Source organism: Anser anser (genome assembly GCF_964211835.1).
Source record: "Anser anser genome assembly, chromosome: 4".
Classification (NCBI taxonomy): domain Eukaryota; kingdom Metazoa; phylum Chordata; class Aves; order Anseriformes; family Anatidae; genus Anser; species Anser anser.
This window is the reverse complement of record NC_139724.1, coordinates 69594348-69610348: the sequence shown is the minus strand read 5'-3', so window position 1 is coordinate 69610348 and position 16001 is coordinate 69594348. Positions and strand designations below refer to the sequence as shown.

General features: G+C 39.6%; 2 protein-coding genes across 7 annotated transcripts in view; one reads left to right on the top strand and one right to left on the bottom strand.

Moving 5' to 3' along the window:
• ZFYVE28 (zinc finger FYVE-type containing 28) overlaps positions 1-646 on the bottom strand; it is a 147868-nt gene extending 147222 nt beyond the window's left edge. Inside the window, exon 1 of one of the 4 annotated variants that reach the window (XM_083835213.1) lies at positions 75-646. In XM_083835213.1, the coding sequence (XP_083691339.1) occupies positions 75-113 (39 nt within the window). In that variant the 5' untranslated portion in view covers positions 114-646. The remainder of the gene's footprint in view (positions 1-74) is intronic. The other 3 variants (XM_083835215.1, XM_083835212.1, XM_083835214.1) reach the window with 3 other exon arrangements.
• Positions 647-799: 153 nt separating this feature from the next.
• CFAP99 (cilia and flagella associated protein 99) overlaps positions 800-16001 on the top strand; it is a 56792-nt gene continuing 41590 nt past the window's right edge. Inside the window, exons 1-3 of one of the 3 annotated variants that reach the window (XM_083835217.1) lie at positions 800-932; positions 3762-3889; positions 14124-14268. In XM_083835217.1, coding sequence (XP_083691343.1) covers positions 3770-3889; positions 14124-14268 — 265 coding nt within the window. In that variant the 5' untranslated portion in view covers positions 800-932; positions 3762-3769. Of the gene's footprint in view, positions 933-952; positions 1248-3761; positions 3890-14123; positions 14269-15468; positions 15489-16001 lie in introns of those variants that run through there. The other 2 variants (XM_083835218.1, XM_083835220.1) reach the window with 2 other exon arrangements.

The window sequence follows — 16001 nt, the reverse complement described above, 5'->3', positions numbered from 1 at the left end:
GGAAGGGCAGACAGCCCGAGGCGCCGCCGTGCTTTGTCATCCCGCCGCCCCCCGCAGCCCCCCGAGCCGCTCACCTTGGGTTTGTAGAGCCACTTTCGGAACCTGTTCATCATCACCGCCACCGCCCGGGGCTGCTCGGGGGGAGCTGGCCGGGAAGCTCCGGGACGCTCCGGGAGGCAGGGCTGTGCTGCTGCTGGCGGCTGTGGTGGCGCCGGTGGCCGCGGGCTGCCCTCAGCGCAGGGACCGCCCGGCGCCGCCGCCGGCTCCGCGCCTCACTGACAGCCCCCGCGGCCGCCCGCCCGGCAGCGGCGCCCCGGCCCCGCTCTGCGCATGCGCGGGGGGCCGGCCCCCGCTCTCGCTCGCTCTCTCTCCCTCAGAGCCCCGCCGCCAATCGCAAGGCGGCGGGAGGAGGGCTCGCCCCGCCCACTCCGCCGCTCATTTGCGTAACGGGAGATGAGGGGGAACTACATGTCCCGGCATGCCGCGCAGGGCTGCTGGGGGTGCGGTGGGATGCGCCGCTGCGCGGTGTGTGCTGGGGCTTGTAGTCTCCTCGCCCCCAGATGGTGAACCTCGCCGGTTCTGGACAACAAACCTCTGCATCCGACAGGCAGCCCTACCTAAGTCCGTGCTGATTAATTTCTAGCCGCTCCTGACCGCAAAAATGGAGAAGTGGCGTATCGAGCTGCTCGGCAACGGCGGCAAACAATCGCCGCCATCTTTTCTCCCATCCCAGTAGTTCTTTGCCCCCGCCGCGCCCGTTGTGCAATACGAAAGCGACCGCGCGGGAGAACTACAACTCCCAGCAGCCCCCGCGGCCCTTAGCAACCGCGGCGGGTCGGGCCGGGCCGGGCCGGGCCGGGCCGTGGCGGCCTCAGCGGGCTCGGAACGGGCGGAGGGAGCGCGGGGCCGGCCCGGGAGCGGCGCCGAGCCAGGTACGGGAGCGGGCAGCGCCGGGCCGAGGGGCCGTCCGCGCCCCGCCGGCACCTCAGGGCGCCCCGCGGCCTCCCCGGCGGCCGGGGAACTCCAAATCCAGCCACGAAACAGAAGACCGAGAGGGGAACTGATCGGCCCGTGTCATATCGTGACAAGGCTGTCGGGATTGGCTCCCGGTTTTCTTCCGCTGCTGGGGTTTGGGTCGAGTATCGTCAAGCCTCGGTGTCCTTTGGCTCAGCTGGCTGGGGAGGGAGCGTAAAGCTTCCTTGCTGAAGGGTTTGGGCAGCGATTCCCTGGTCATAAAGTTCCGCAAGGTATTGAGTGCCAAAAATACGGTGTGAAATAAAACGCTTGTAGTGGACAAAATGGTGAAATGTGTGAAAATTAAGAAAGAGTAGGAGCTCTTTAGCCGGTCAGCACGGATGTGCTCCATCCGAGGCTTTGCTGCCTTGAAGGGAAGAGGAAAGAGGACAGAGGAGCAGTGCCCAGGCTGTGCCTCGCTCAGAGGGCAGGCGGTGGTGTGGCAGGGTTGGACGCGGTGCTTAGGGACATGGTTTGGTGGGTGACAGTGGTGGTAGGGCGATGGTTGGACCAGATCGTCTTGGAGGTCTTTTCCAACCTTAATGATTCTGTGATTCTAAATTCCAGAATAAATGAGACCAGCAGGGTGTGACCCCGGAGGCAACTGCACCCTGTGTTCGGTGGCTCTCTTGCTAGCACACGTGAGGAGAACGCCTATGCCATTCTGAGCCGCTTGAGCTGAGTGAATTTTGCAGGGAGACTGAGTTCAGCCCCCCCTAAAGCACTGCTTTCATCAGGGGAAATGTGATCTCAGGCTTTCTAGGCTAGGAATGCAGGAACGAACGTGAAACTTGAAGGCCTCTCTCATGCCATTGAAACAAGTCCTTACAATTGTGGTTGGTCTTACCATATGTAATTGCTTTCAAAATATCTCCAAGCTCTGCCATAAAATAGGGCTAAGTCAGGTTCTTAATTCCTTTAACTGAACTTCTACATCTGGTAATGGAAGAAGCTGTGTACCATTTCATGTGCAATGATTCTGTATCATTTTTATACACAGGAGTTAGTATTTTCTCCTAAATAACTGTATGGCAATAAGGGTGCACTCCATAACACAATGGATTTTATTTTTGGTGCATATGTTTTAAAATAATGTTGGTGATTTTAAAATAATCAACAAAAATAAAATAAAAAAGCAGCAGTTTGTTTAAACACAGTCACAGGCGAAGAACCCCTGTATGTCCCGAGTTTTCAAGGTGTGTATATCCTAGTTTTCATATTCCATTTTTTTTCTTTAATGACTGGTTTTTTTTGGTGGGGAGGGAAAAGAGGGAATGTTGGCATGTACAGAGCACAGGAACTCAAACTGATTTCTACTGTGCCAGAAGAAAAAATATTTGTCACAGGGAGGGCTGTTGGAGCCTGAATTATGATTCAGTCTGAATGAGTACAGAGGTATTTTTCTCGCCCTTATCCAAAATTCCTTGTGAGTGTAAGAACCTTGGCAGGTACAGAGAAACAGATCATGTTCCGCAGAGGAGGGGAGAAATGGTGATTCCCCCGATGACAGAGGCACTGTAGCACCTCTTCTTTGCTTGTCCTCACTTGTCATGGTCCAGCCCTGTCTTGCTGGTCTTTTTTTTCTTTTATTTGGACATTTTGTCTTCATCATACTAGGTAACTAAATGTCTATATTGCACAAAACACCTTTTTTAAGCATCTTGTCGTTAGTAATTAAAAGAGTTGTTTAGGCAATTATAATTACATTTGATAGTGCTGAAAGGCAGGGTATAAAAACACTGTATCGGAAAATGTTACAACATCCTTTTACAACAAGAAATGAATTATCTTTACCATAGTAGGAATGAATCATCTTGATCAAGCTTTCTTCTGCAACAGCAGAATATAATGATATATAAAATGGAAGAACAATTTTCAGAAATATTTTTTTCACCATGTAAAATGACTTCTGTGCTCATTTTTTTCCCCATTGCTAAACTGGATGCCTGACTTTCAGCCCTGCTCATTACTGTCATTGGTCTTTAATACACAGCAACATGCCCGTGTGTGTAAACAAATGAATTACAGTTCCTGTCATGTGAACATTAAAGCATAGGTAGCCGGAACTGTGGACTCACACGTATGATTAAGACATCATTAGAGGTGGATATAATCCCTTCATTTCACAAAGCATCAAGCGTTAAATGTGCCCAGCTGCTGTGCCCTGGAAAACTTTGGCAGTGGCCTAGGCTACCGACGTGCTGTGATCGCTGCCTGCTGACCAACACTGTCTCATTGCTTCCTTATATTCCTCATATCTCTGCTCCTGTTCTTTTTTTTTTTTTTTACCCTTTCTTTCGTTCTTTCTTGAAAAATAGACTGCTAGTAATAACACATAATAAGGTTTAAGACTAAAATTCTGTATTCACTTGCATCTCACTGAGAGGATCAATGTATTAAGTAGGACCTGTATAGCACACATACAAAAATTAATGCTTTTCTCTAGTATTATCTTTAATTAAATTTTGTCAAATAACCTGATGCAGAAATCATTTAAAGTATTCCCCTAATGATCTTATAAGATATTTGCAGAATAAGAAGTATGTAATTATGTCTTGTATTTTACTGATGTTTCTTTTGTTTCTAGTGTTCTCATTTCTGCTGCTCTGAATAACCATGGTTTTGAAAGCTTGACCTAAATGTTCTCTTGTACATTACTGCAGTGTAGCTTCTCTATGAGCCTATCAACATACATTACGCTACAACTGAAGCAGGCATGAAAAATTAATGATTTACTATATTTATAGGATTCTCCATGGTGAAGATGGTCAGCCATGGAAAACATATTGCAATAATAGTCCAACAGCTTAACAAATTTAACCCAGAAAATCAGAGCGTGGAGGATTTCTTGAATGAATCAGCTAAGACGTTGCAGGTATATTCAGTTTCAGTTCATCTTACGTTGCTTACAATGTTTTAGTAGATGATTTTAAATATGAGGATATCTATTTTCTAACATGCTGTTGTAACTTTCATAGATTTATCTTACAGTGCCAACATTTTTGATTCAGGAGTAAGTCCAAGTTTCTTTTGGTTATCACCAGAAAACAAGGAAGCAAAGATCAGAGGGGCTGCGTAACTGCTTGAGTAGCAACAAAAGATGGGGGAAGCAGCAACCTACTAAAATGGATCTGACGGTGACAGGGAAAGTTTCTCCCCCCCTTCTAAGCTGTTTTGTAGTTTTCTTTCTTTCATCTTTTCTCCTTCTAAATGAAAGTTCTTGCCAGCACCACCCGTTTGTATACACAAATGCAGTTCAGAAGCTGACTCACAGGATCAGGTATTCCTGCTTTGAGCACATGACTGCCAGAACAGTGGGATGGAAGGCAAGTGGCAGTAAATTAACCACCTGCTTTTAATCTAATACTGCAGGTAACCAGAACAAGATTCAACGGTGTGTAACTATACCAGCTGAAGCAGTTCCCATCCTTTCCTCACCATGTTCATTCATCTTCTCCCATCTCTTTGTCCTTAGTGCACCCCTGACTTCTGCTGATGCAGCTGGTGGATTGGCTCAGCTGTAGGAAATCACTAAGAAAAGACAGTGATATTGTTTAGGCTGCTGTTGTTTGTGCATGCTGTGTATTATCAAACTACATTGTCAGAGCCCTAATTCCACATTGCCACGTTGTAGCTCAAGTACTCATTGCCACTTCTGACAATAAGGTCTAAAATACTGCTACTCCGATTAGTTAGTCTTTTATGTTTATTTTGCATAAACATAACTGCTCACAAGAATATAAAACTTCAGAGGTCTGATATGGACATCACAGGCTGAGGCAGTGATGCACATTCCTTGGGTATTTACTTTCTTAAACAATTTCTACTCAGGCCTCTAGTTTCTGCCACTGCCTTCCTGCTTTGTAGTGCTGGCATAACTCTTTATGCATTCATATGCTGAATTACATCAGGGAACTGATCCAGTTTCAAAATAATCATTTTTGACTGGGCAAAGACTGGGTGCATTCAGCTACCACTGCTGCCAAAATAAATTCCTATTAATATTCAGATCACTGCTCTTCTCAGCCCAGGAAAGGTGATACAAAGACAAAAGAAATAGTAGCTCCATTAGAGAAACATGGATCTTAAGATTCTTAACAAACTCTTTCAAAGGGGAAAGAACACCAAGATGCTTTTGCTGATGCCAAAGATAAGGCAAAAATCTTTCTCTGGGACATTTTAAATCATTCTGTTTCAGTTCACTTACTCCATAATAATTTTGCTGCATATTTATCTGAGAAAATTAAAAGTGAGATCTATTTTTATACAAAATTAAGCTTTCATGCAATGTTTTAGTACCAAACGGGTGATTATAATTCCTCATGGAAAATTCATTTCACTTATTTCTTTTCAATTTCAGAATAGACCTGTGGTCCCAGAAATACTGCAGCATTTTTGTACACATGATCTCCTGGCTTGGCCACTTACCAATTAGCCAGTATTAACCGACTCGGTATTAACTGATTCCTGCAGAAACTTTCTCCAGTTAGAATCCTGATTAAGGCCATCACTTTAAACCCCACTCAGTCCAAGCTTGTATCTCTTGTGCTAGCAGCATGACAAATAGCAAACCTAATATTGTGGACTGCTGACTAGACAAAAATGAGGAGAATCAGATTCCAAGAGCACAAATCCATATGATTGCAAGACACAGCTCTCTTTATATTTAGTTAGTTAGATATGCAGTAAATCAGACTTGACTTTTCTACAACTTACTATCTTCTATTTTGTTAGACTTTTCTACTTGGTAAGAAGTACTTCTGAAGTTACGGAAAAGAAGTTGTGGAAAGAAGTTGCAAGAGAGTGCTGAAGTTTTGTTTTAACATCTTTGAAATTAAACTGACAACAACAATGAGGAAATGATACAGAAAGAGGCTGGATTTTAGACTTAATTTAGAATTCTTATTTACGTACACAGTGAATGTGGATATGTTATAAAAGGAAATTGGATTTAATCCTAAGGGAGTAAGTCCTGAAGGCATAATCTGTCTTGACTAAAATATCCCTGTCAACAATCCACCAGGAGTATAAAACTATTCTTGTGGGAATCCTTAGAAATTAAAGCATTAAAAATGTGTGGCAAACTGAGGTACAGGAAAATAAATGAAAGTGGCAAAGTGGGCAAGCAAATATATGTTAAAATGAAGGATTTGAAAAGGACATGAAAAAAAGGAAGAGGCATAAAATCCAAAGGGTCAAAACTGTAGGTTAAAAATGTACCAACCACTGAGAATAACTTGCTTTAAGTGAAAATTAACTGGCAGAATTCCATATTAGACCTTTTATTTTATTAGTAAGGAAGGAATAGGTCCATGCTGAACATTCTGCTCAAAATCCAGCACAACGTATCTGTTGGTTTCACTGTGCTGCTGCAAAAGTGACACAACCCAGAGGTTTGCATAATAACTTCTCAGCAAGATTTTCTTTGTAATCTTTAGTTGCTCTAATTTTACTTTCACGTAAGGTTAGATAAGTAATAAAATAAAAACCCAAAAAGCACGATTGTGTTAAATAATATAGTATATTATGCTCTTCCATTAAAATGGTGTAGACAGCTTTCCATGAATTATCAGTTCCTTGCATCAGACCAGGCGAGCTCTTGTCTTGTTCCTCTTGAATGCCACAGGAGGGCATTGAGTGACGTCAACAGGAACAGAAGCAACCTCTTGAATATTATTGTTTCTTAATTCATCTTTATAACTTTTTTAAGTATCATTACATTATTCCCATCTGAATACATTCACTCGTTGTAGGAAATCTTGTCTCAAGCTTTGAGAGAGAAAGCTATTTGAAAAACATTTGGGTGTACTATCTGCTTCCAGGTATATTCCAGAGTGACTGCCCAAAGTCTGTGTTAGTCTGTACGTATGTTGGTGTAAATGAGATAAGTAGATGACCATTTTTATTTGCAGAGGAATTAGATAAAGCTATCTAGAGTTAAGTTTTAAGTTTTTTGCCTTTATATCATCCATTTACCATCATGGTGGCCACACATCGAATCCCAGTGTACTGCTTTGAAAAAGCACCCATCTTTCCCTATATTTTTGTGATTGAAACAGATGAAGCAGATAGCATATCCAATAACTGTTGGGATGCATTTTTCTTTTTCTCTTATTGCACTTTGCAACCACTTGCTATTTCAAGATACAAATAGGGAATCAGAAAATTAGTACCAAAGGAATAGAAATTGAATTTTAAAGAACAGAGGTGAGCATTACTTTGACAGTAGTTCAGATCTGTCCGAGCCACTGTATATATAAAGATAGAATCTTCTTGTGGTGTGATGGAAATGTATAGATAGACTGCCCAAGTGTCAAGTAGTTAGTAATGTTTAGTGTAGCTATAACTAGCTCAAGGCTGGGTCTTTCAAGTGACACACACTCAGAATTACCATGTTAATGGCATCGTGGCCTGCATCAGAAACAGCATGGCCAGCAGGACTAGGGAAGGGATTTTCCCCTTGTATGCAGCACCGGTGAGACTGCATCTCAAATATTGTTAAATGTTAAAATGAAGGGCTTTACAAAAATATTGTTTTCAGTTTGGGACCCCTCACTACAAGAAGGATATTGAGTTGCTCAAGCACGTGCAGAGAAGAGCAACGAAGCTGGTGAAGGGTCTAGAAAACAAGACTTCTGAAAAGTGAGGAAATTGGGGTTGTTTGGTCTGGAGAAGAAGAGTCTGAGGGGACACCTCATTGCTCTCTACAGCTACCTGGAAGGGAACCTCTCGTTTCAGAAGACAGATGAAGGTCTTTTACAATATCTACTGCTCAGCTGAATATTTGGTTTCAGCTCCAACAGAAAGCTAGATTCAGCACATTGAGGCCCTCCATTCTTTCTTCATTCATTGTTTAGGCATTTCGGTCACGACTCAGCAAAACACTCAAACACACACTTAAGTACTTTTTTTATTTATTATTGCAATTTATGGTGCTTTTAATTCATATCTGAACATGTTTGAGATAATCCTCATTTTATAGATCAGAAAAGCAAATTGTCAAGAGAGAAGATAATCTCTTCATGGCTACTCAGGAAGCAAGAGAGAAAACCACATTCCAGTGTCATTTCCTATTTTCCAACTCCTAGCTCATGCTTCTGTATACAAATGGCACTGGTGAATCTCACTGATTATTAGCCTTCTGTTGTTAGAGAAATACAAATGAAATATGGTAAGCGTTTTTATTTCTTGAATAGTGGGAGATAAATCAACACGGTTTCCTCTAATTAGAATGTTATGATCAAAATTAGTCTAGAAGCAATTCTGTGTTAATCTCCATATATTTTATTTCTGCAACATGTTAATTTTACATCATGAAAAGAATTTCTGTTCATTGTTCCCAATGAATGATCAGACTTGATTTTCTTCCAGGAAAGAAACTACGCTTTGACTTGTAATTTGGCTATTTACAGTCCTCATGCTTATTGTGTTGTACGTTATAACATTTACAACATAATATTGAACTTGTTTTCACTGGGAATATTTTCAATAGGAACATGGGTTCATTAGTAATATGCTGTGTGATTCCTAGTTGCAACAAGCAAGCCGTCACCTTCAATCTTGAAGAGTCATGTTATGCCCTTCAAAGCTCATAAAAACAAATAGTAAATGCAAATAAATGCTCTTGTTTCAATGTTGAGACCTTGTTGGTATTTAACGGAGTTCAGTATGAATTATCCCAAATAGCACAGTAACTTAAAATAATTCTTTAAATCTTAGTTCTTTAAATTATGGGTATTCATATTGAAAACATCAAACATCTCTATTTCTATTGTTCTTCATTTGAATGCCAACACTACTTCTCCTTGTTTATCTTCCTAAATGCTTTTTAATATTTTTCTCATCAGATTGATGTCCTCCAGATAATGTCTTTGTTCTTGTTTACTAAAGCCCCTTTTTTTTAGTGTCTTCAATTAAATCTATTAAAATGATTGACATCATAGTGATTCTTCATCTGGTGTATTGTACGTAAGTAATAACGTACATCATTTCATCAGACCATTTATAAAAATGGACTGCATCTCTTCATGTTGAAGAAAAACAATACATTTTATACAAAACTGAAGCATCCCAGACAGTTTTTCTTTGGAGTGACTATTAGAATCAAGCTTTTGCTGATAACAATAGATAGATTTTAATACAGAAGTTATCATGCAATGTTTGTGTCTTTATGTAAGTAACTCACTTTATTTTCAGTGGAATTATTTGCTTCAGTTAGAGTTTCAGGGTCAGACCAATCACGTTGAGCTTTATAAACTCCATCTACTGAAAAGCTTAATTCTGTAAAATCAGAATTGCCACCCCAAATTCACTGTTTTATTCATTTTTCTCTCTCATTGATAGCAAGAGGAACCTGCTTTTGAGCTTTCTGTTTTGCAAGAACATGGTGTAATTTGGCATAACTCTTCATAGTTCTCATTTGTGTTGGTTCAGCTGTATGTCTCACACATGCCCACTCGATTGTGAGTAAAATCCCCAAATATCAAATGTCATAGATTTAGTTTTAAATATGAAAATCATTTAATGCAAGATTATTTTGATGTATGTGGTTAAAAAAAATCCTACTAAATTATACGAGTCTAATTTGTACTATTGGTTACTGATATAAATGTAAATTATCATCTTTCTAAGAAAAGGATGGAATCTGATTTTTCCACAACATCCTGCTCATATGATTTAATAATAAGTACAAAGGAAAATAACCTTAACTGTACCTCTTCAAGATGGTCAGCATTATCACATGAAGATGAAAATACGAGCCGGTGAATGCAACATAGACTGTAAATAGTAGAAGCAGTGCATTCTTGTGTTTATATCCTAAGATCCCAGGGCTTTTTTCCCTGTTGAAATTACTGGAAGCAAAGAGGACTGAGTTCTGGTGACTGATCCAAAACCCAGTGAAGTCAGTAGGGATACTCTCTTTCATTTCCATGGCATTTTGATTAGACCCCTGGAGAGGACTAGCACTGATAGCTGAAGTGCTGTGAATTAATCAGATGCATCTGCAAAATCTGCATAGAAGTCGACAAGTTCAGTACACGCTATTACTCACAGTTCTCTTGGGGGGTGAAAGGTATTTATCTTTTCATCAAATATTAGCTTCTTACCTTAAATGTTTGTTTGTTCACCTTAAACTAAATCCTTATCCTGAGGAGTCTCAAGCAGGGCATGGCTGATGTTCATTTCCTTCCTTCCCTCTAGAAACAAGAACTTTTCTGTCTCTCCTTGCCCATCCTTCTCTGACCTCCCTTAAACAGGTCCCATTGTCACCATGCTTATCATGCACCCCCGGTGGCAAGGCTTGCTTTTTCCAGATGCTTTTCCATTTAATTCATGCTATTGCTTGTACTCACACATGTTGAAAGTTGTGTGTTTACAAATCCTGTGCTTAAGTTTTCTTACACAGTCTCCTGTGTTCTTGAAGGAACTTGACTGGTTTCCAGCCACAGTGAGGGAGCAGGAAGCAGGGAAAATACGCCCAGAGAAACAGAGTGAGGGCACCAGGGATCTCTCAGAAAGCAGAGATAATGCTAATCAGCACATATTCAGACTAGGGTAGGTCAATCTCATGCATCTTTTTTGCAGACAGGATCCTTCTTTTACAATTTAATCACTTGGGAATCAGGAAAAGCTGAAATTCAATGTCATAAAGAGAATATGGTCAGATATTTTTATGGTGTGACATCACAAACACCTATAACAATATTTTGCTTACATACAGTGCAGCCGTTGCTCAACACTAATATATAGGCTTCCGAACATTAAAAATACAGAACCATCCAGTATTCATCTACTATGAACTTACTATGCTTTAAACAACAAAACAAAAAATAAAAAGCTGTAACGTTAGAGGTAGAGAGGTTGTTTCTGGAGGCGTATTTTTCAAGATTTATTGTCCTTGATAAATTTCAATAGATGGTGCAACAAAAGCTGGTAGCTGCATGTAACTTTCACCTGTAAATTATTTGGCTCTTCTCATGCTGAAAGACTCATGCAAGGTGCTTGCAAACATAACCACCTGTTAGTTGTTTCAGAGAAATGAGGTGAAGTGAAATTCAGAAGGTAGGGATATGGCCTGATGGACAGCACAAAGACGCACAAATTAGCATTTATAAATTCTTTTCTCATTGCCACCAATGACTTAGGGTGTTATCTGGGGAAAAATTCTTCCCAGCTCTGTCCTGTAGTTCCCACTTTTACAAAATAGTATTACCCGAAAGGAATTTCTTTAAGCACAATTAATATTTGTGACATGTTTTGAGAATCTCATCCAAAAGCTGCTGTAATTTTACGATCTGTCATCATATTGTAGTAACTGTTTCTGGGTCATTTGACCCACTTCTGAAATCCATCCCACTGACATAAAATGCAACATAAGAAGGCACAGAGAAAGAATGCACTTATGAATTAGTGGGCTCAGTGGACAGCCTAAGAATACTACCAGAATAAATGACCACAAATATTGGATAATTATTTCTCTCGTCTTGGACATAGCACTTTCCATAGCAGAGACTATGAACTTTTTAAAGCATTAGGTCAGTTTTTGATTTAATAGATTATCAGGCCTGCTTAACCAGAAACTGGCTTACCTTTGAGATTTCGTATCCAAGTCTTGATCCTGCCCAGTCTTGTTTAGTTTATTATGAATGTGGATGAGATCACTTCCTCAGATGACACAGAAACAGAACACTTAGTACCTTCTGTAGTTAAAAAAAGATTCAGTTTATGATATTGTGTGATAAGAGGAAAGGACTCTTTTGGGCATGTGGTCGGCAGAATAACCAGTCAGTATTAATGTTCTGGGGCGCAGCTGTCCCCAGGCTGCACCTCCTGCTTACTTCAAGGCCATGCAGTGGTTATGTACTTTCTTGCCCCTGGCTGTGACAAGGGTAAGCACATATTTCTGTGTTTGTCCTACCAGCTAGCTTCTGACCGACTTGTTAAATCAGAACAGCAAAAGTAGAGTAAATGTAAATAAGCAATTGCTCTTTTCTGTGTAGTCTGAACTGTGCGGGAGGTATGCCTTGGGTACTGGTGTCTTCCCATTGCCATCTGGTTGGCTACTTCTGTTCCTCTCTCAAAAGTACACTTGAAAAGCACCGGTTTGTTGGAGGACTTTGTACACATAGGATACTCAGGAGGTGAATGCAAGGATTCTGATCAAATGAATATTTTAAGAACTATTTATTTTCTAGCCTTCTAGAGGAGATAGTTGTAAGAGGTTTTGGGGACATATTTCCAGCAAGTTTGTCCAATTTTAACATGAACTTCTCTTTACCATCAGAGCTACTGTTACTTGCAGATTGATCTGCTTGTGAACAAAATCATCTGTTCAAGGGGACCTATCTTTTTAGATTCAGAATGCCACAGTCTTACTTTTGTTTGAACTATTTCTCTCTTTTTGCATTTCAGGTGTTTGTGTTTGCTTTTGCCTTTTGCGGTGAATTCTCAGACACCTCATATCAAATTTGGGATATATATTTAAATATTTAGTGGGTGGTTAGATTTCTGGATTTTCTCTGTCCACTTTCATTCATGAAAGATCTTCCTTAAATCCAGAAAAGGTATATTTGGAATGGAGGGTATCCTTCACAAGAATTCTCATTGCTTAGCAAGATGGAGTTCATGCTTGCCATCAATTTTATATATATATATATTTATTTTTTTTTCAGATATGTTCGGTCTCTTTGCTCTTCCATTTGTGTCCTTCCTCCATCAAAGCCCTCCTGTATCTCCCATTTTCTTCTACCTTCCTTTTCACTCCTTTTTCTCTACTCCCTTTTTGCCATCTCCCTCTTGTTGGCACCATTTTCCCAATTGCATTCCCCTTTATCTTTCTGCTATCTCAACCAAAGCCTATTAGTTCTTCTTTCTCTGGAGCCCTAACGAAGAATGAAGGTGATATCCTGCTTACTTGCATTCAGTCTCTAGCTGCCCAACAGACTTTGTAAAACTTCAGTGTCTCTATGTAACGTATAGTTTGGCTATACTGTTTCTTCTTACCCAACATATACGGGTCACAGAATATATCCAAAGTCATACCTGATTACTTCAGTTATAGAAGTAAAGTTTTGTATATCATTTTAACTATTACTAGCTTTAAAGACCTAAAATCCACAAAAACTGAGTTTGATTCTGTTTCTGGATGTGTACTATTAGCAATGTTGTCTGTTACAGTTCTGTTAGAGAGAGTCAGATATATTAGTGTAATTTCAGTGGCAGTAAAGAAATTACAAAGGATGTGTGTTTGTGTAATTTTGCCTGCATATACGTGTGCCTGTGAGTATATATACATTAGTATTTGTAGACAATTATACAGAGGCAACAGTGATGTGTTTCTAGTGATAATGTGCATGTAAAAAGGAATGAAACCTGGCTTTGGAGCAGGACTAGTAAAAAAAGAACTGTACTTTCTCTGAAAGACAAGCTAAGTAAATACACTTGGAACTCTTCTATGTCATTTTCTACATTTAAAAACTGGAACTGTAATTTTAAAGTTTTGCCATGTACTTGCCCTGTCTCAAAGCCCTACATAGTGTCATGCATCAGAAGACTCATACTTTCTTCTAGCAGCCCCTAATAATACTTTTAAACTAGAAGTGTATTACATTAGACAAAGTGATTATGATGCTAGTGGCGATAGCCTACTAGGCATGGTGAACCTCTGATCTTCGGTCATTGCAGGTCAGTTGTTCCCACATCTCAGATCAGTGGGAGAGATCATATATTGAATGTGAACTATCTTTTCAGAAGATGACTTAGCTTTTTTCTTGGCTAACTTCTTTAAGTCAGAGAATCATTATTGTCTGCCATTTTGTCTGTTGTCATTAACTGCTGACTTTCACATTAGGGCCTTTTAACTAAATTCACATGTCCGCAGATCAGCTGAAAGTTTAGTACTGGGGGAGGTTACATTTTACTAAATAAGGACCATTAATTTGTTACAACTTCCCATGTTTTGGTAGTGTTAGAAATGTCAGCCCTACAAAGGCACTGCTGTGTAGTGTTTGTGGTTTTTGATTGCCTCAAAATGATTGTACTTCTTTGTGTACACAACTAACATTTTCTTTCCAAAATGCATTAATCATTATTAATTTGTATCTCTATAGACTCTTAATGTGACTGAAGAAAAATTTGTATTGGAAACTCTAGCTGGATGCATAGAATATAAATCCTTATTGGATGTAGTAGTGAATGCCTTTTTTGTTCGGGATGGGAAATACTGTCTGATTTCTGAGCGTAATCTCTATGTAGGTAAGTTTTCTTTAAAACAGCAAATGTGTTTAACACAAAACTTTAAAAAATATTATGTTATTAGTGCAGGTGTTATTATCATTGTGCTTAGTGCAGCATGAAATACAGGACCTTTTCCCATGGCCTTATGATCTAAAGCCTAAATCCTGAGGTTGTTATTTAGTCTGGATTCTCACAGGTGTTAGCTGAATATTTACCTAAGAATGTTCTGCAGAATATGCCAGAAGATTAAGTTAATTGTAACATGCAGGTGGAAAATGACATCACTGACTACAAGAAATATCTTGAAAGCTCAACTATCACTTTAAAAAATATTATTCAGTGTTTTCCCTTTATTGCCTTCTAATCTAATACCTCTGCCGTTCAGATGTGAAACTGTATAACAAAGCTTTGTTTGTTGAAGAACACAGCATGTCTCACAGAAGGAGATACACTGCTTCTATCCATACATGGACTTCTTCGTTAGTGGCCATCACAATAACGTTAAATAGATTTCTATCTTGTCTCTGTGAGATAAGTCAATTATCTTCCTTTTGTTAGTGACTTGGTTAAAATCAGTTACAATACTACTACATCTGATAGTATGAGCTAGTTAATCAGACTAGTTACTATCACTGATGTTATAGGCATTAAGAAATGATGTCAGGCATTAAGAAATACATTACAAAGTCATCTTTAAATCTTTTTGTGCTATGAACTTAATATAACTGAGGTTGAGTTATAAAGTCCATAAAGAAATTGGAATCACGAATTGCACTGGCATTGTTTCTCTGAGTCTTACATATTCTGAAGTTTTGTAGGTACTTTGTAAAGTCCAGTCAGTTTAATTCAAAGTAGTTGAAAATACTAAAAATGTAATTAATATACATACATCCACATTTTGTGTTCTAAAAGCTATTACATTTTAACTGTAATTCTGGTTGCTAATGCCACAGTCCCAGGAAAAGCATAGAAATCTAAATCAAATAACAAATTAAATGGAACCTAAACTGTCAGATGAAATTAATGGTATATTGAGTTGATTCTAAATGATAATGCTTCATTGTCTCCATTTCTGCAAAGCCATGTTTTTCAGTGTCTGGGACACATATATTACAACTTTAAGCTGAGTGTTGCTGTAATTGGATTGTCAGGACTGGTCCACACAAAAGCCTCCATTAATCATGGGCAAAGGGGAGACCCCGGAAGATTTTCCTTTATCAACAAGTTGAGAGTCTAAGGTCATTGGCTTAGATTTTTTTAAGCTGCTTGTGATTCCCTTTACCAAGCTGCATTGACACTTAAATGGTCAAAGCTGCTTATAAAGGCTGTTGCTATGTGTTAGCAGATTTGAATTTAATAAAGCTTGTAGGAGATAAATGTGTACTGTACTAAGACTGCTTAAATATGTTGCTATGCTAAAGCACACGACTGAAGTCTAACGATACACTGAGTTGGCTGCAGCATATTGGTCAGGAATTACTGATTTCATCATTACTATTTGGTGGCAGCTAAAGTACTGCAGTGCAAGTGAAGTCTGATTGATCCAAGTGAATAAGGTCAAATAAAAGCTGATACAGGAACTCGTGAACTTTACAGGTCCATTAAAATCTGAAAGCACTGACTCTTCCCGTATCAAATTGTATACATGCCAGAAGGGGATGCGAAAATCAGATTGGGACTTCCCAGAGAACTCCACAGTTTTAAAGTCTGGTTTTATAATAATTCAGAATAAAAACAAAAATTACAACATT